Raw genomic sequence first — 19,131 nt, 5'->3', positions numbered from 1 at the left:
CTGTGTCTCTCTCCCTCCCTCTGTCTGTGTCTCTCTCCCTCCCTCTGTCTGTGTCTCTATCCCTCCCTCTGTCTGTGTCTCTCTCCCTCCCTCTGTCTGTGTCTCTCCCTCCCTCCGTCTGTGTCTCTATCCCTCCCTCTGTCTGTGTCTCTATCCCTCCCTCTGTCTGTGTCTCCCTCCCTCCCTCTGTCTGTGTCTCTATCCCTCCCTCTGTCTGTGTCTCCCTCCCTCCCTCCCTCCCTCCCTCCGTCTGTGTCTCTCCCTCCCTCTGTCTGTGTCTCTATCCCTCCCTCCGTCTGTGTCTCTCCCTCCCTCCGTCTCCCTCCCTCCCTCCCTGCCTCCCTCCCTCCCTCCCTCCCTCTGTCTGTGTCTCTCTCCCTCCCTCCGTCTGTGTCTCTCCCTCCCTCCGTCTGTGTCTCTCCCTCCCTCCGTCTCCCTCCCTCCCTCCCTGTCTCCCTCCCTCCCTCTGTCTGTGTCTCTCTCCCTCCCTCTGTCTGTGTCTCTCCCTCCCTCTGTCTGTGTCTCTCACCCTCCCTCTGTCTGTGTCTCTCCCTCCGTCTCCCTCCCTCCCTCCCTGTCTCCCTCCCTCCCTCTGTCTGTGTCTCTCTCCCTCCCTCTGTCTGTGTCTCTCCCTCCCTCTGTCTGTGTCTCTCACCCTCCCTCTGTCTGTGTCTCTCCCTCCCTCCGTCTCCCTCCCTCCCTCCCTGTCTCCCTCCCTCCCTCTGTCTGTGTCTCTCTCCCTCCCTCCCTCTGTCTGTGTCTCTCTCCCTCCCTCTGTCTGTGTCTCTCCCTCCCTCTGTCTGTGTCTCTCCCTCCCTCTGTCTGTGTCTCTCCCTCCCTCCGTCTGTGTCTCTCCCTCCCTCCGTCTCCCTCCCTCCCTCCCTGTCTCCCTCCCTCCCTCTGTCTGTGTCTCCCTCCCTCCCTCTGTCTGTGTCTCTCTCCCTCCCTCTGTCTGTGTCTCTCTCCCTCCCTCTGTCTGTGTCTCTCCCTCCCTCTGTCTGTGTCTCCCTCCCTCCCTCTGTCTGTGTCTCTCCCTCCCTCTGTCTGTGTCTCTCTCCCTCCCTCTGTCTGTGTCTCTCCCTCCCTCTGTCGGTGTCTCTCTCCCTCCCTCTGTCTGTGTCTCTCTCCCTCCCTCCCTGTCTCCCTCCCTCCCTCCCTCCCTCTGTCTGTGTCTCTCTCCCTCCCTCCGTCTGTGTCTCTCTATCCCCCTGCCTGTTTTTGTCTCTCTCTCTCTCTCTCTCTGTCTCCCTCCCTCTCTGTCTCCCTCTCAGTTCGTTTGATGAGTATAGTTCGGAGCTGAAGTCCGGTCGCCTGGAGTGGAGCCCGGTCCACAAGTCAGAGAAGTTCTGGCGTGAGAATGCCGTCCGCCTCAACGAGAAGAACTACGAACTCCTCAAGTAAGACACCTAGTGTTCACTAGGTTTGGGCGGGATATAAATGTTCATATCATCATACCAGTCTTCTCTCACCCTGCGATTTTTGATATTACCGGCTTAGTACACAAGGTGGCGCCAAAAAAGACCATTTGGGAGTTTATTACCAGAATGCTAACAAAATTAGCAGTAGTAATAGTGAATTTCCATGGAGGCTGCTAGTTAAATATGCTAATAAGCGCAAACAAAAATAAACTAATAGCCAAGACAGGCTATTCATCTAATAAAGTTATACATAGGTAGGAGCTACCGAATGTTATTTTTGGTGAATTTGGAAATGTACAAAGAAATGTGAACGAGAGACATTGTGCAAATGAAAAGGTTTGACTGGCTGTCCAGCAGCATGTCTCCACGTGTTGTCTCTGTGGAGTCGCTAGGGCAACGGGCCTGCTCTGCACGGAGAAGAGGAGCGGCAGACGGGCTGAGAACAGAGAGGAGAAAACATTCAAGGAAATCAAGATGGCAGCTGTACAGATAACTGATCCAAAGGGCTTTGACTTCTCAAACACGGCCGGAAGCTAACACTATGATGCCCCATCACCTTATTCATTCAGCCACTTACTGAGCTAAGTAGCAAGTTAAACTGAGGGGTTGTGTTAACGCAGAACTATACATACTTTGCACCCCTACAGATTTGTGTGGTGCATGATGCCCCTGATTAGTGGATATGTGTTGTTTTAAGGTATTTTAGATGGATTTCTAACTGCCGTGTAGGCTAAGTTACACATCTCCAAATGGAGGGCCCCTTAGGGGTGTGTACTCAGTCCCCTCCTGTACTCCCTGTTAACCCAAGACTGCGTGGCCAAACACCACTCCAACACCATCATTAAGTTTGCTGACGACACAACAGTGGTAGGCCTGATCACCGACAACGATGACAGCCTATAGGGAGGTCAGAGACCTGACAACGATGAGACGGCCTCTAGGGAGGAGGTCAGAGACCTGACAGGGTGGTGCCAGGACAACAACCTCTCCCTCAACGTGAGCAAGACGAAGGAGGTGATTGTGGAGTACAGGAAAAGGCGGGCCGAACACGCCCCCATTAATATCAACGGGCTGTAGTGGAGCGGGTTGAGAGTTTCAAGTTCCTTGGTGTCCATATCACCAACCAACTATCAGCTAGTGTGATGAGGTATCTGATGTTAGTGTGATGAGGTATCTGATGTTAGTTATTAGTTGTTGGTGTGATGAGGTATCTGATGTTGGTTGTTGGTGTGATGAGGTATCTGATGTTAGTTGTTAGTGTGACGAGGTATCTGATGTTAGTTGTTGGTGTGACGAGGTATCTGATGTTATTGTTATTGTGATGAGGTATCTGATGTTAGTGTGAAGAGGTATCTGATGTTAGTGTGATGAGGTATCTGATGTTAGTTGTTAGTGTGACGAGGTATCTGATGTTAGTTGTTAGTGTGACGAGGTATCTGATGTTAGTTGTTAGTGTGACGAGGTATCTGATGTTAGTTGTTGGTGTGATGAGGTATCTGATGTTAGTTGTTAGTGTGATGAGGTATCTGATGTTAGTTAGTGTGATGCGGTATCTGATGTTAGTTGTTAGTGTGATGAGGTATCTGATGTTATTGTTAGTTGTTATTGTGATGAGGTATCTGCTGTTAGTGTGATGAGGTATCTGATGTTAGTTGTTGGTGTGATGAGGTATCTGATGTTATTGTTAGTTGTTATTGTGATGAGGTATCTGATGTTAGTGTGATGAGGTATCTGATGTTAGTTGTTGGTGTGATGAGGTATCTGATATTAGTTGTTGGTGTGATGAGGTATCTGATGTTAGTTGTTGGTGTGATGAGGTATCGGATGTTAGTTGTTGGTGTGATGAGGTATCTGATGTTAGTTGTTGGTGTGATGAGGTATCTGATGTTAGTTGTTGGTGTGATGAGGTATCTGATAGTTGTTGGTGTGATGAGGTATCTGATGTTAGTTGTTAGTGTGATGAGGTATCTGATGTTATTGTTAGTTGTTATTGTGATGAGGTATCTGCTGTTAGTGTGATGAGGTATCTGCTGTTAGTGTGATGAGGTATCTGATGTTAGTTGTTGGTGTGATGAGGTATCTGATGTTAGTTGTTAGTGTGATGAGGTATCTGATGTTAGTTGTTAGTTGTTATTGTGATGAGGTATCTGATGTTAGTGTGATGAGGTATCTGATGTTAGTTGTTAGTGTGATGCGGTATCTGATGTTAGTTGTTAGTGTGATGAGGTATCTGATGTTATTGTTAGTTGTTATTGTGATGAGGTATCTGCTGTTAGTGTGATGAGGTATCTGATGTTAGTTGTTGGTGTGATGAGGTATCTGATGTTATTGTTAGTTGTTATTGTGATGAGGTATCTGATGTTAGTGTGATGAGGTATCTGATGTTAGTTGTTAGTGTGATGCGGTATCTGATGTTAGTTGTTAGTGTGATGAGGTATCTGATGTTATTGTTAGTTGTTATTGTGATGAGGTATCTGCTGTTAGTGTGATGAGGTATCTGATGTTAGTTGTTGGTGTGATGAGGTATCTGATGTTATTGTTAGTTGTTATTGTGATGAGGTATCTGCTGTTAGTGTGATGAGGTATCTGATGTTAGTTGTTAGTGTGATGAGGTATCTGATGTTAGTGTGATGAGGTATCTGATGTTAGTTGTTGGTGTGATGAGGTATCTGATGTTAGTTGTTGGTGTGATGAGGTATCTGATGTTAGTTGTTGGTGTGATGAGGTATCGGATGTTAGTTGTTGGTGTGATGAGGTATCTGATGTTAGTTGTTGGTGTGATGAGGTATCTGATGTTAGTTGTTGGTGTGATGAGGTATCTGATGTTAGTTGTTGGTGTGATGAGGTATCTGATGTTAGTTGTTAGTGTGATGAGGTATCTGATGTTATTGTTAGTTGTTATTGTGATGAGGTATCTGCTGTTAGTGTGATGAGGTATCTGCTGTTAGTGTGATGAGGTATCTGATGTTAGTTGTTGGTGTGATGAGGTATCTGATGCTAGTTGTTGTTGTGATGAGGTATCTGATGTTAGTTGTTGGTGTGATGAGGTATCTGCTGTTAGTGTGATGACGTATCTGATGTTAGTGTGATGAGGTATCTGATGTTAGTTGTTAGTGCGATGTGGTATCTGATGTTAGTGTGATGAGGTATCTGATGTTAGTTGTTAGTGTGATGACGTATCTGATGTTAGTGCGATGTGGTATCTGATGTTAGTTGTTAGTGTGATGAGGTATCTGATGTTAGTGTAATGAGGTATCTGATGTTGGTTGTTAGTGTGATGAGGTATCTGATGTTTGGGCTAGTTGTTAGTGCGATGAGGTATCTGATGTTAGTTAGTGTAATGAGGTATCTGATGTTAGTTGTTAGTGTGATGAGGTATCTGATGTTAGTTGTTAGTGTGATGAGGTATCTGATGTTTGGGCTAGTTGTTAGTGTGATGAGGTATCTGATGTTAGTGTGATGAGGTATCTGATGTTAGTTGTTAGTGTGATGAGGTATCTGATGTTGGTGTGATGAGCTATCTGATGTTAGTTGTTAGTGTGATGAGGTATCTGATGTTAGTTGTTAGTGTGAGGTATCTGATGTTTGGGCTAGTTGTTAGTGTGATGAGGTATCTGATGTTAGTTTAAATGGATTTCCCTCCAGTCTTGATTTGTGAAAATATAGGTTGTGTATTGTTTTATACACATGTATGTTTTATTATTCTGTTAGTGTAACGTATACAGGGCTCTCTTGTAAAATCGGTGTTTCATCTCAATGTGACTCCCTGTTTAAATTACGGTTCAAATATATAAATAAATAAGGTCATCTAAAAGTATGTGGACACGCCTTCAAATTAGTGGATTCGGCTTTTTCAGCTACATCCTTTGTTGACAGGTGTATAAAATCGAGCACACTGCCATGCAATCTCCATAGACAAACATTGGAAGTTGAATGGCCTTACTGAAGACTTAGTGACTTTCAACGTGGATAGGATTCCGAGATCAGTTCGTCAAATGTCTGCCCTGCTAGAGCTGCCCCGGACAACTTCCCCGGTCAACTGTAAGTGCTGTTATTGTGAAGTGGAAACGTCTAGGAGCAGCAACGGCTCAGCCGGCCTCCCGAGAGGCGCAGCGTTTTAAGGCACTGCATCGCCGTGCTAGAGGCATCACTACAGACCCAGGTTTGATCCCAGGCTGTGTTGCAGTCGGCTGTGACTGGGAGACCCATGGCCCAGCATCAAATGGGTTAGGGGAGGGTTTGGCAGGCTGGGATGTTCTTGTCCCATCGTGCTCAAGCTACTCGTTGTGGCTGGCCGGGCGCACTCACGTTGACTTCAGCCGCCAGAGGTACGGTGTTTCCTCCAACACATTGGTGCGGATGGCTTCCGGGTCAAGAAGCAGTGCGGCTTGGCGCGGTCGTGTTTTGGAGGACGCACGGCTCTCGACCTTCGCCTCTCCCGAGTCTGTGCGGGAGTTGCAGCGATGGGACAAGACTGTAACTACGACTAATTGGAAATCACAAAATTGATGCAAAAAAAGGGGTAAGAAGAAATTGTAACACAACGGCTCAGCCTCAGTTGCAACACTCACTACCGAGTTCCAAGCTGCCTCTGGAAGCAACGTCAGCACAAGAACTGTCCGTTGGGAGTTTCATAAAATGGGTTCCCATGGCCGCACACAAGCCTAAAATCACCATGCGCAATGCCAAGCATCGGCTGGCGTGGTGTAAAGCTCACCACCATTGGACTCTGGAGCCGTGGAAACGCGTTCTCTGGAGTGATTAGTCATGCTTCACCATCTGGCAGTCTGACGGACTGGGTTTGGCGGATGCCAGGAGACTGCTACCTGCCCCAATGCATAGGGCCAACTGTAAAGTTAGGTGGAGGAGGAATAATGGCTGTTTTTCATGGTTCAGGCTAGGCTCCTTATTTCCAATGAAGAGACATTTTAATGCTATAGCATACAATGACATTCTAGACGATTCTGTACTTCCAACTTTGTAGCAACAGTTTGGGGAAGTCCTTTTCCTGTTTCAGAATGACAATGCCCCCGTGCACAAAGCGAGATCTATACAGAAATGGTTTGTCGACCGGTGTGTAAGAATTTGTCTGGCTTGCACACCTTTGGAATAAATTGGAACGTTAGACTGCGAGCCAGGCCAAATTGACCCACACTATAAGTGCCCAGCCTCACTAATGCTTTTGTGGCTGAATGGAAGCAAATCCCACACAGCAATAATCCAACATCTAGTAGAAAGCCTTCCCAGAAGAGTGGAGACTGTTGTAGCAGCAATGTTCCAACATCTAGTGGAAAGCCTTCCCAGAAGAGTGGAGGCTGTTATAGCAGCAATGTTCCAACATCTAGTGGAAAGCCTTCCCAGAAGAGTGGAGGCTGTTATAGCAGCAATGTTCCAACATCTAGTGGAAAGCCTTCCCAGAAGAGTGGAGGCTGTTATTACAGCAATGTTCCAACATCTAGTGGAAAGCCTTCCCAGAAGAGTGGAGGCTGTTATTACAGCAATGTTACAACATCTAGTGGAATGCCTTCCCAGAAGAGAGGAGGCTGTTATAGCAGCAATGTTCCAACATCTAGTGGAAAGCCTTCCCAGAAGCGTGGAGGCTGTTATTACAGCAATGTTCCAACATCTAGTGGAAAGCCTTCCCAGAAGAGTGGAGGCTGTTATAGCAGCAATGTTCCAACATCTAGTGGAAAGCCTTCCCAGAAGAGTGGAGGCTGTTATAGCAGCAATGTTCCAACATCTAGTGGAAAGCCTTCCCAGAAGAGTGGAGGCTGTTATAACAGCAATGTTCCAACATCTAGTGGAAAGCCTTCCCAGAAGAGTGGAGGGTGTTATAGCAGCAATGTTCCAACATCTAGTGGAAAGCCTTCCCAGAAGAGTGGAGGCTGTTATAGCAGCAATGTTCCAACATCTAGTGGAAAGCCTTCCCAGAAGAGTGGAGGCTGTTATTACAGCAATGTTACAACATCTAGTGGAAAGCCTTCCCAGAAGAGAGGAGGCTGTTATAGCAGCAATGTTCCAACATCTAGTGGAAAGCCTTCCCAGAAGAGTGGAGGCTGTTATAGCAGCAATGTTCCAACATCTAGTGGAAAGCCTTCCCAGAAGAGTGGAGGCTGTTATAGCAGCAATGTTCCAACATCTAGTGGAAAGCCTTCCCAGAAGAGTGGAGGCTGTTATAGCAGCAATGTTCCAACATCTAGTGGAAAGCCTTCCCAGAAGAGTGGAGGCTGTTATAGCAGCAATGTTCCAACATCTAGTGGAAAGCCTTCCCAGAAGAGTGGAGGCTGTTATAGCAGCGATGTTCCAACATCTAGTGGAAAGCCTTCCCAGAACAGTAGAGGCTGTTATAGCAGTAATGTTCCAACATCTAGTGGAAAGCCTTCCCAGAAGAGTGGAGGCTGTTATAGCAGTAATGTTCCAACATCTAGTGGAAAGCCTTCCCAGAAGAGTGGAGGCTGTTATAGCAGTAAAGGGGGGAACAACTCCGTATTAATGCCCCTGATCTTGGAATGAGATGTTGGATCAGCAGTTGTCCACATACTTTTGGTCATGTAGTGTATGTTGGTGGTTCTCTCTCCTCAGGATCTTTACTCGGCTGTTGGAGGTATCTGATGTTAGGGTTAGTTATGTGTTATACGTTCTCTCTCCTCAGGATCCTTACTCGGCTGTTGGAGGTATCTGATGTTAGGGTTAGTTATGTGTTATATGTTCTCTCTCCTCAGGATCTTTACTCGGCTGTTGGAGGTATCTGATGTTAGGGTTAGTTATGTGTTATACGTTCTCTCTCCTCAGGATCCTTACTCGGCTGTTGGAGGTATCTGATGATCCTCAGGTTATTGCTGTAGCTGCTCACGATGTTGGAGAATACGTCAGACACTACCCTCGGGGGAAACGGTAAGGACACATAGAGTGTTATTATTGGATCGTACCATATCCTATTGTAGTGTTTACCAAATCCAGTCCTCCAGTAGCCCCGGACAAGAACACCCAATTCAACTTGCCAACTAATCATAAAGCCCCCGATGAGTTGAGTCAGGTGTGTTTGTCCAGAGCTACAACAAAACTGTGTGCTGTTGGGGACACTACCCCTCTACCAACCAATAATAACATGCTGTTGGGGGAACTGGAGGACTGGAGTTGGGTAAAAAAATAAAAAATCCCTTCCTAGCCTCCTCCCTCCACTACCTCCCTGGCGTCCTCCCTCCACTACCTCCCTGGTGTCCTCCCTCCACTACCTCCCTGTCCTCCTCCACCTCCTCCCTCCACTACCTCCCTGGTGTCCTCCCTCCACTACCTCCCTGTCCTCCTCCACCTCCTCCCTCCACTACCTCCCTGGCCTTCTCCCTCCACTACCTCCCTGGCCTTCTCCCTCCACTACCTCCCTGTCCTCCTCCACCTCCTCCCTCCACTACCTCCCTGGCCTTCTCCCTCCACTACCTCCCTGGCCTCCTCCACCTCCTCCCTCCACTACCTCCCTGTCCTCCTCCACCTCCTCCCTCCACTACCTCCCTGTCCTCCTCCACCTCCTCCCTCCACTACCTCCCTGGCCTCCTCCACCTCCTCCCTCCACTACCTCCCTGGCCTCCTCCACCTCCTCCCTCCACTACCTCCCTGTCCTCCTCCCTCCACTACCTCCCTCCACTACCTCCCTGGTGTCCTCCCTCCACTACCTCCCTGTCCTCCCTGTCCTTCTCCCTCCACTACCTCCCTTGCGTCCTCCCTCCACTACCTCCCTGGCGTCCTCCCTCCACTACCTCCCTGTCCTCCCTGTCCTTCTCCCTCCATTACCTCCCTTGCGCCCTCCCTCTACTACCTCCCTTGCCTCCTCCCTCCACTATCTCCTCCACCTCCTCCCTCCGCTACCTCCCTGTCCTCCTCCACCTCCTCCCTCCTCTACCTCCCTGTCCTCCTCCACCTCCTCCCTCCACTACCTCCCTGTCCTCCTCCCTCCACTACCTCCCTGTCCTCCTCCACCTCCTCCCTCCACTACCTCCCTGTCCTCCTCCACCTCCTCCCTCCACTACCTCCCTTTCCTCCTCCCTCCACTATCTCCCTGTCCCCCCTCCCTCCACTATCTCCCTGTCCCCCCTCCACCTCCTCCCTCCACTACCTCCCTGTCCTCCTCCACTACATCACTGTCCTCCTCCACTACCTCCCTGTCCTCCTCCCTCCACTACCTCCCTGTCCTCCTCCACCTCCTCCCTCCACTACCTCCCTGTCCTCCTCCACCTCCTCCCTCCACTACCTCCCTGGTGTCCTCCCTCCACTACCTCCCTGTCCTCCTCCACCTCCTCCCTCCACTACCTCCCTGTCCTCCTCCCTCCACTACCTCCCTGTCCTCCTCCCTCCACTACCTCCCTGTCCTCCTCCCTCCACTACCTCCCTGTCCTCCTCCACCTCCTCCCTCCTACCTCCCTGTCCTCCTCCACCTCCTCCCTCCACTACCTCCCTGTCCTCCTCCCTCCACTACCTCCCTGTCCTCATCCACTACCTCCCTGTCCTCCTCCCTCCACTACCTCCCTGTCCTCCTCCACCTCCTCCCTCCACTACCTCCCTGTCCTCCTCCACCTCCTCCCTCCACCCCCTCCCTCCACTACCTCCCTGTCCTCCTCCACCTCCTCCCTCCTCTACCTCCCTGACCTCCGCTACCTCCCTTTCCTCCTCCACCTCCTCCCTCCACTACCTCCCTGTCCTCCTCCACCTCCTCCCTCCTACCTCCCTGTCCTCCTCCCTCCACTACCTCCCTGGCGTCCTCCCTCCACTACCTCCCTGTCCTCCTCCACCTCCTCCCTCCGCTTCCTCCCTGTCCTCCTACACCTCCTCCCTCCTCTACCTCCCTGTCCTCCTCCCTCCACTACCTCCCTGTCCTCCTCCCTCCACTACCTCCCTCCACTACCTCCCTGTCCTCCTCCCTCCACTACCTCCCTGTCCTCCTCCCTCCACTACCTCCCTGTCCTCCTACACCTCCTCCCTCCACTACCTCCCTGTCCTCCTCCACCTCCTCCCTCCACTACCTCCCTGTCCTCCTACAACTCCTCCCTCCACTACCTCCCTGTCCTCCTCCCTCCACTATCTCCCTGTCCCCCCTCCACCTCCTCCCTCCACTACCTCCCTGTCCTCCTCCACTACCTCCCTGTCCTCCTCCCTCTACTACCTCCCTGTCCTCCTCCCTCCACTACCTCCCTGTCCTCCTCCCTCCACTACCTCCCTGTCCTCCTCCACCTCCTCCCTCCACTACCTCCCTGTCCTCCTCCACCTCCTCCCTCCACTACCTCCCTGTCCTCCTCCACCTCCTCCCTCCACTACCTCCCTGTCCTCCTCCACCTCCTCCCTCCACTACCTCCCTGTCCTCCTCCACCTCCTCCCTCCACTACCTCCCTGTCCTCCTCCACCTCCTCCCTCCACTACCTCCCTGTCCTCCTCCACCTCCTCCCTCCACTACCTCCCTGTCCTCCTCCACCTCCTCCCTCCACTACCTCCCACTCTTCCACCTCCTCCCTCCACTACCTCCCTGTCCTCCTCCACCTCCTCCCTCCTACCTCCCTGTCCTCCTCCCTCCACTACCTCCCTGTCCTCCTCCCTCCACTACCTCCCTGTCCTCCCTCCACTACCTCCCTGTCCTCCTCCACCTCCTCCCTCCACTACCTCTCTGTCCTCCTCCACCTCCTCCCTCCACTACCTCCCTGTCCTCCTCCACCTCCTCCCTCCACTACCTCCCTGTCCTCCTCCACCTCCTCCCTCCACTACCTCCCTGTCCTCCTCCACCTCCTCCCTCCACTACCTCCCTCCACTACCTCCCTGTCCTCCTCCCTCCACTACCTCCCTGTCCTCCTCCCTCCACTACCTCCCTGTCCTCCTCCACCTCCTCCCTCCACTACCTCCCTGGCCTCCTCCCTCCTACCTCCCTGTCCTCCTCCACCTCCTCCCTCCACTACCTCCCTGTCCTCCTCCACCTCCTCCCTCCACTACCTCCCTGTCCTCCTCCACCTCCTCCCTCCACTACCTCCCTGTCCTCCTCCACCTCCTCCCTCCTCTACCTCCCTGTCCTCCTCCACCTCCTCCCTCCTCTACCTCCCTGTCCTCCTCCACCTAACCAGGGTTTATCTCTGTGTGGGTCTAACCAGGGTTTATCTCTGTGTGGGTCTAACCAGGGTTTATCTCTGTGTGGGTCTAACCAGGGTTTATCTCTGTGTGGTCTAACCAGGGTTTATCTCTGTGTGGTCTAACCAGGGTTTATCTCTGTGTGGGTCTAACCAGGGTTTATCTCTGTGTGGTCTAACCAGGGTTTATCTCTGTGTGGGCCTAACCAGGGTTTATCTCTGTGTGGGTCTAACCAGGGTTTATCTCTGTGTGGTCTAACCAGGGTTTATCTCTGTGTGGTCTAACCAGGGTTTATCTCTGTGTGGGCCTAACCAGGGTTTATCTCTGTGTGGGCCTAACCAGGGTTTATCTCTGTGTGGTCTAACCAGGGTTTATCTCTGTGTGGTCTAACCAGGGTTTATCTCTGTGTCAGGGTGATCGAGCAGCTTGGAGGTAAACAGCTGGTGATGAACCACATGCACCATGAAGATCAGCTGGTCCGCTACAACGCCCTGCTGGCCGTTCAGAAACTCATGGTCCACAACTGGTACGTACTGCTGCTAGGTACTAGTTTAAACTGGTACGTACTACTGCTAGGTACTAGTTTAAACTCACGGTCCACAACTGGTACGTACTGCTGCTAGGTACTAGTTTAAACTCATGGTCCACAACTGGTACGTACTACTGCTAGGTACTAGTTTAAACTCACGGTCCACAACTGGTACGTACTGCTGCTAGGTACTAGTTTAAACTCACGGTCCACAACTGGTACGTACTGCTGCTAGGTACTAGTTTAAACTCATGGTCCACTACTGGTACGTACTGCTGCTAGGGACTAGTTTAAACTGGTACGTACTGCTGCTAGGGACTAGTTTAAACTGGTACGTACTGCTGCTAGGGACTAGTTTAAACTCATACGTACTACTGCTAGGTACTAGTTTAAACTCATGGTCCACTACTGCTAGGTACTAGTTTAAACTCACGGTCCACAACTGGTACGTACTGCTGCTAGGTACTAGTTTAAACTCATACGTACTACTGCTAGGTACTAGTTTAAACTCATGGTCCACAACTGGTACGTACTACTGCTAGGTACTAGTTTAAACTGGTACGTACTACTGCTAGGTACTAGTTTAAACTCATGGTCCACAACTGGTACGTACTACTGCTAGGTACTAGTTTAAACTCATACGTACTACTGCTAGGTACTAGTTTAAACTCATACGTACTACTGCTAGGTACTAGTTTAAACTCATACGTACTACTGCTAGGTACTAGTTTAAACTGGTACGTACTACTGCTAGGTACTAGTTTAAACTCATACGTACTACTGCTAGGTACTAGTTTAAACTCATGGTCCACAACTGCTAGGTACTAGTTTAAACTGGTACGTACTGCTGCTAGGGACTAGTTTAAACTGGTACGTACTACTGCTAGGTACTAGTTTAAACTCATGGTCCACCACTGGTACGTACTACTGCTAGGTACTAGTTTAAACTCATGGTCTACAACTGGTACGTACTACTGCTAGGTACTAGTTTAAACTCATACGTACTACTGCTAGGTACTTGTTTAAACTCATGGTCCACAACTGGTACGTACTACTGCTAGGTACTAGTTTAAACTGGTACGTACTGCTGCTAGGTACTAGTTTAAACTCATACGTACTACTGCTAGGTACTAGTTTAAACTGGTACGTACTACTGCTAGGTACTAGTTTAAACTCATGGTCTACAACTGGTACGTACTGCTGCTAGGTACTAGTTTAAACTGGTACGTACTGCTGCTAGGTACTAGTTTAAACTGGTACGTACTACTGCTCGGTACTAGTTTAAACTGGTACGTACTGCTGCTAGGTACTAGTTTAAACTGGTACGTACTACTGCTAGGTACTAGTTTAAACTCATGGTCTACAACTGGTACTTACTACTGCTAGGTACTAGTTTAAACTGGTACGTACTACTGCTAGGTACTAGTTTAAACTCATGGTCTACAACTGGTACGTACTGCTGCTAGGTACTAGTTTAAACTGGTACATACTACTGGTACGTACTGCTGCTAGGTACTAGTTTAAACTGGTACGTACTACTGCTACTGCTAGGTACTAGTTTAAACTGGTACGTACTACTGCTACTGCTAGGTACTAGTTTAAACTCATACGTACTACTGCTAGGTACTAGTTTAAACTCATACGTACTACTGCTACTGCTAGGTACTAGTTTAAACTGGTACGTACTACTGCTAGGTACTAGTTTAAACTCATGGTCCACTACTGGTACGTACTACTGCTAGGTACTAGTTTAAACTCATACGTACTTCTGCTAGGTACTAGTTTAAATACTACTGCTAGGTACTAGTTTAAACTGGTACGTACTGCTGCTAGGTACTAGTTTAAACTCATATGTACTACTGCTAGGTACTAGTTTAAACTCATACGTACTACTGCTAGGTACTAGTTTAAATACTACTGCTAGGTACTAGTTTAAATACTACTGCTAGGTACTAGTTTAAACTCATGGTACACTACTGGTACGTACTACTGCTAGGTACTAGTTTAAACTCATGGTCCACTACTGGTACGTACTACTGCTAGGTACTAGTTTAAACTCATACGTACTACTGCTAGGTACTTGTTTAAACTCATGGTCCACAACTGGTACGTACTACTGCTAGGTACTAGTTTAAACTCATGGTCCACAACTGGTACGTACTGCTGCTAGGTACTAGTTTAAACTGGTACGTACTACTGGTACGTACTGCTGCTAGGTACTAGTTTAAACTGGTACGTACTACTGCTACTGCTAGGTACTAGTTTAAACTCATACGTACTACTGCTAGGTACTAGTTTAAACTGGTACGTACTACTGCTAGGTACTAGTTTAAACTCATACGTACTTCTGCTAGGTACTAGTTTAAATACTACTGCTAGGTACTAGTTTAAACTGGTACGTACTACTGCTAGGTACTAGTTTAAACTCATGGTCTACAACTGGTACGTACTGCTGCTAGGTACTAGTTTAAACTGGTACGTACTGCTGCTAGGTACTAGTTTAAACTGGTACGTACTACTGCTCGGTACTAGTTTAAACTGGTACGTACTGCTGCTAGGTACTAGTTTAAACTGGTACGTACTACTGCTAGGTACTAGTTTAAACTCATGGTCTACAACTGGTACTTACTACTGCTAGGTACTAGTTTAAACTGGTACGTACTACTGCTAGGTACTAGTTTAAACTCATGGTCTACAACTGGTACGTACTGCTGCTAGGTACTAGTTTAAACTGGTACGTACTACTGGTACGTACTGCTGCTAGGTACTAGTTTAAACTGGTACGTACTACTGCTACTGCTAGGTACTAGTTTAAACTGGTACGTACTACTGCTACTGCTAGGTACTAGTTTAAACTCATACGTACTACTGCTAGGTACTAGTTTAAACTCATACGTACTACTGCTACTGCTAGGTACTAGTTTAAACTGGTACGTACTACTGCTAGGTACTAGTTTAAACTCATGGTCCACTACTGGTACGTACTACTGCTAGGTACTAGTTTAAACTCATACGTACTTCTGCTAGGTACTAGTTTAAATACTACTGCTAGGTACTAGTTTAAACTGGTACGTACTGCTGCTAGGTACTAGTTTAAACTCATATGTACTACTGCTAGGTACTAGTTTAAACTCATACGTACTACTGCTAGGTACTAGTTTAAATACTACTGCTAGGTACTAGTTTAAATACTACTGCTAGGTACTAGTTTAAACTCATGGTACACTACTGGTACGTACTACTGCTAGGTACTAGTTTAAACTCATGGTCCACAACTGGTACGTACTACTGCTAGGTACTAGTTTAAACTCATACGTACTACTGCTAGGTACTTGTTTAAACTCATGGTCCACAACTGGTACGTACTACTGCTAGGTACTAGTTTAAACTCATGGTCCACAACTGGTACGTACTGCTGCTAGGTACTAGTTTAAACTCATGGTCCACAACTGGTACGTACTACTGCTAGGTACTAGTTTAAACTGGTACGTACTGCTGCTAGGGACTAGTTTAAACTGGTACGTACTACTGCTAGGTACTAGTTTAAACTCATGGTCCACCACTGGTACGTACTACTGCTAGGTACTAGTTTAAACTCATGGTCTACAACTGGTACGTACTACTGCTAGGTACTAGTTTAAACTCATACGTACTACTGCTAGGTACTAGTTTAAACTCATGGTCCACAACTGGTACGTACTACTGCTAGGTACTAGTTTAAACTCATACGTACTACTGCTAGGTACTTGTTTAAACTCATGGTCCACAACTGGTACGTACTACTGCTAGGTACTAGTTTAAACTGGTACGTACTGCTGCTAGGTACTAGTTTAAACTCATACGTACTACTGCTAGGTACTAGTTTAAACTCATACGTACTACTGCTAGGTACTAGTTTAAACTCATACGTACTACTGCTAGGTACTAGTTTAAACTCATGGTCTACAACTGGTACGTACTGCTGCTAGGTACTAGTTTAAACTGGTACGTACTGCTGCTAGGTACTAGTTTAAACTGGTACGTACTACTGCTCGGTACTAGTTTAAACTGGTACGTACTGCTGCTAGGTACTAGTTTAAACTGGTACGTACTACTGCTAGGTACTAGTTTAAACTCATGGTCTACAACTGGTACTTACTACTGCTAGGTACTAGTTTAAACTGGTACGTACTGCTGCTAGGTACTAGTTTAAACTCATGGTCTTAAACTGGTACGTACTACTGCTAGGTACTAGTTTAAACTCATGGTCTACAACTGGTACGTACTGCTGCTAGGTACTAGTTTAAACTGGTACGTACTACTGGTACGTACTGCTGCTAGGTACTAGTTTAAACTGGTACGTACTACTGCTACTGCTAGGTACTAGTTTAAACTCATACGTACTACTGCTAGGTACTAGTTTAAACTGGTACGTACTACTGCTAGGTACTAGTTTAAACTCATACGTACTTCTGCTAGGTACTAGTTTAAATACTACTGCTAGGTACTAGTTTAAACTGGTACGTACTGCTGCTAGGTACTAGTTTAAACTCATATGTACTACTGCTAGGTACTAGTTTAAACTCAAACGTACTACTGCTAGGTACTAGTTTAAATACTACTGCTAGGTACTAGTTTAAATACTACTGCTAGGTACTAGTTTAAACTCATGGTCCACTACTGGTACGTACTACTGCTAGGTACTAGTTTAAACTCATGGTCCACTACTGGTACGTACTACTGCTAGGTACTAGTTTAAACTCATACGTACTGCTGCTAGGTACTAGTTTAAACTCATGGTCCACTACTGGTACGTACTGCTGCTAGGTACTAGTTTAAACTCATGGTCCACAACTGGTACGTACTACTGCTAGGTACTAGTTTAAACTCATACGTACTGCTGCTAGGTACTAGTTTAAACTAATGATCCACTACTGGTACGTACTGCTGCTAGGTACTTGTTTAAACTCATACGTACTACTGCTAGGTACTAGTTTAAACTCATACGTACTACTGCTAGGTACTAGTTTAAACTCATACGTACTACTGCTAGGTACTTGTTTAAACTCATGGTCCACAACTGGTACGTACTACTGCTAGGTACTAGTTTAAACTCATGGTCCACAACTGGTACGTACTGCTGCTAGGTACTAGTTTAAACTGGTACGTACTACTGGTACGTACTGCTGCTAGGTACTAGTTTAAACTGGTACGTACTACTGCTACTGCTAGGTACTAGTTTAAACTCATACGTACTACTGCTAGGTACTAGTTTAAACTGGTACGTACTACTGCTAGGTACTAGTTTAAACTCATACGTACTTCTGCTAGGTACTAGTTTAAATACTACTGCTAGGTACTAGTTTAAACTGGTACGTACTACTGCTAGGTACTAGTTTAAACTCATTGTCTACAACTGGTACGTACTGCTGCTAGGTACTAGTTTAAACTGGTACGTACTGCTGCTAGGTACTAGTTTAAACTGGTACGTACTACTGCTCGGTACTAGTTTAAACTGGTACGTACTGCTGCTAGGTACTAGTTTAAACTGGTACGTACTACTGCTAGGTACTAGTTTAAACTCATGGTCTACAACTGGTACTTACTACTGCTAGGTACTAGTTTAAACTGGTACGTACTACTGCTAGGTACTAGTTTAAACTCATGGTCTACAACTGGTACGTACTGCTGCTAGGTACTAGTTTAAACTGGTACGTACTACTGGTACGTACTGCTGCTAGGTACTAGTTTAAACTGGTACGTACTACTGCTACTGCTAGGTACTAGTTTAAACTGGTACGTACTACTGCTACTGCTAGGTACTAGTTTAAACTCATACGTACTACTGCTAGGTACTAGTTTAAACTCATACGTACTACTGCTACTGCTAGGTACTAGTTTAAACTGGTACGTACTACTGCTAGGTACTAGTTTAAACTCAAGGTCCACTACTGGTACGTACTACTGCTAGGTACTAGTTTAAACTCATACGTACTTCTGCTAGGTACTAGTTTAAATACTACTGCTAGGTACTAGTTTAAACTGGTACGTACTGCTGCTAGGTACTAGTTTAAACTCATATGTACTACTGCTAGGTACTAGTTTAAACTCATACGTACTACTGCTAGGTACTAGTTTAAATACTACTGCTAGGTACTAGTTTAAATACTACTGCTAGGTACTAGTTTAAACTCATGGTCCACTACTGGTACGTACTACTGCTAGGTACTAGTTTAAACTGGTACGTACTACTGCTAGGTACTAGTTTAAACTCATGGTCCACTACTGGTACGTACTACTGCTAGGTACTAGTTTAAACTCATACGTACTTCTGCTAGGTACTAGTTTAAATACTACTGCTAGGTACTAGTTTAAACTGGTACGTACTGCTGCTAGGTACTAGTTTAAACTCATATGTACTACTGCTAGGTACTAGTTTAAACTCATACGTACTACTGCTAGGTACTAGTTTAAATACTACTGCTAGGTACTAGTTTAAATACTACTGCTAGGTACTAGTTTAAACTCATGGTACACTACTGGTACGTACTACTGCTAGGTACTAGTTTAAACTCATGGTCCACAACTGGTACGTACTACTGCTAGGTACTAGTTTAAACTCATACGTACTACTGCTAGGTACTTGTTTAAACTCATGGTCCACAACTGGTACGTACTACTGCTAGGTACTAGTTTAAACTCATGGTCCACAACTGGTACGTACTGCTGCTAGGTACTAGTTTAAACTCATGGTCCACAACTGGTACGTACTACTGCTAGGTACTAGTTTAAACTGGTACGTACTGCTGCTAGGGACTAGTTTAAACTGGTACGTACTACTGCTAGGTACTAGTTTAAACTCATGGTCCACCACTGGTACGTACTACTGCTAGGTACTAGTTTAAACTCATGGTCTACAACTGGTACGTACTACTGCTAGGTACTAGTTTAAACTCATACGTACTACTGCTAGGTACTAGTTTAAACTCATGGTCCACAACTGGTACGTACTACTGCTAGGTACTAGTTTAAACTCATACGTACTACTGCTAGGTACTTGTTTAAACTCATGGTCCACAACTGGTACGTACTACTGCTAGGTAC

The 19,131-nt window shown here is 47.0% G+C and overlaps 1 protein-coding gene across 1 annotated transcript in view; it reads left to right on the top strand.

Moving 5' to 3' along the window:
• The window catches only part of LOC129843512 (V-type proton ATPase subunit H-like), a 111,333-nt gene that overhangs the window by 79,117 nt on the left and 13,085 nt on the right, over window positions 1–19,131 (top strand). Inside the window, exons 11-13 of the mRNA XM_055912272.1 lie at window positions 1,272–1,397; window positions 8,211–8,312; window positions 11,932–12,045. Of these exons, the coding sequence (XP_055768247.1) occupies window positions 1,272–1,397; window positions 8,211–8,312; window positions 11,932–12,045 (342 nt within the window). The remainder of the gene's footprint in view (window positions 1–1,271; window positions 1,398–8,210; window positions 8,313–11,931; window positions 12,046–19,131) is intronic.

Source organism: Salvelinus fontinalis, unplaced genomic scaffold (assembly GCF_029448725.1).
Source record: "Salvelinus fontinalis isolate EN_2023a unplaced genomic scaffold, ASM2944872v1 scaffold_0151, whole genome shotgun sequence".
Lineage (NCBI taxonomy): Eukaryota > Metazoa > Chordata > Actinopteri > Salmoniformes > Salmonidae > Salvelinus > Salvelinus fontinalis.
The sequence above is the reverse complement of the archived record's forward strand: the minus strand, read 5'-3'. Positions and strand labels throughout refer to the sequence as shown.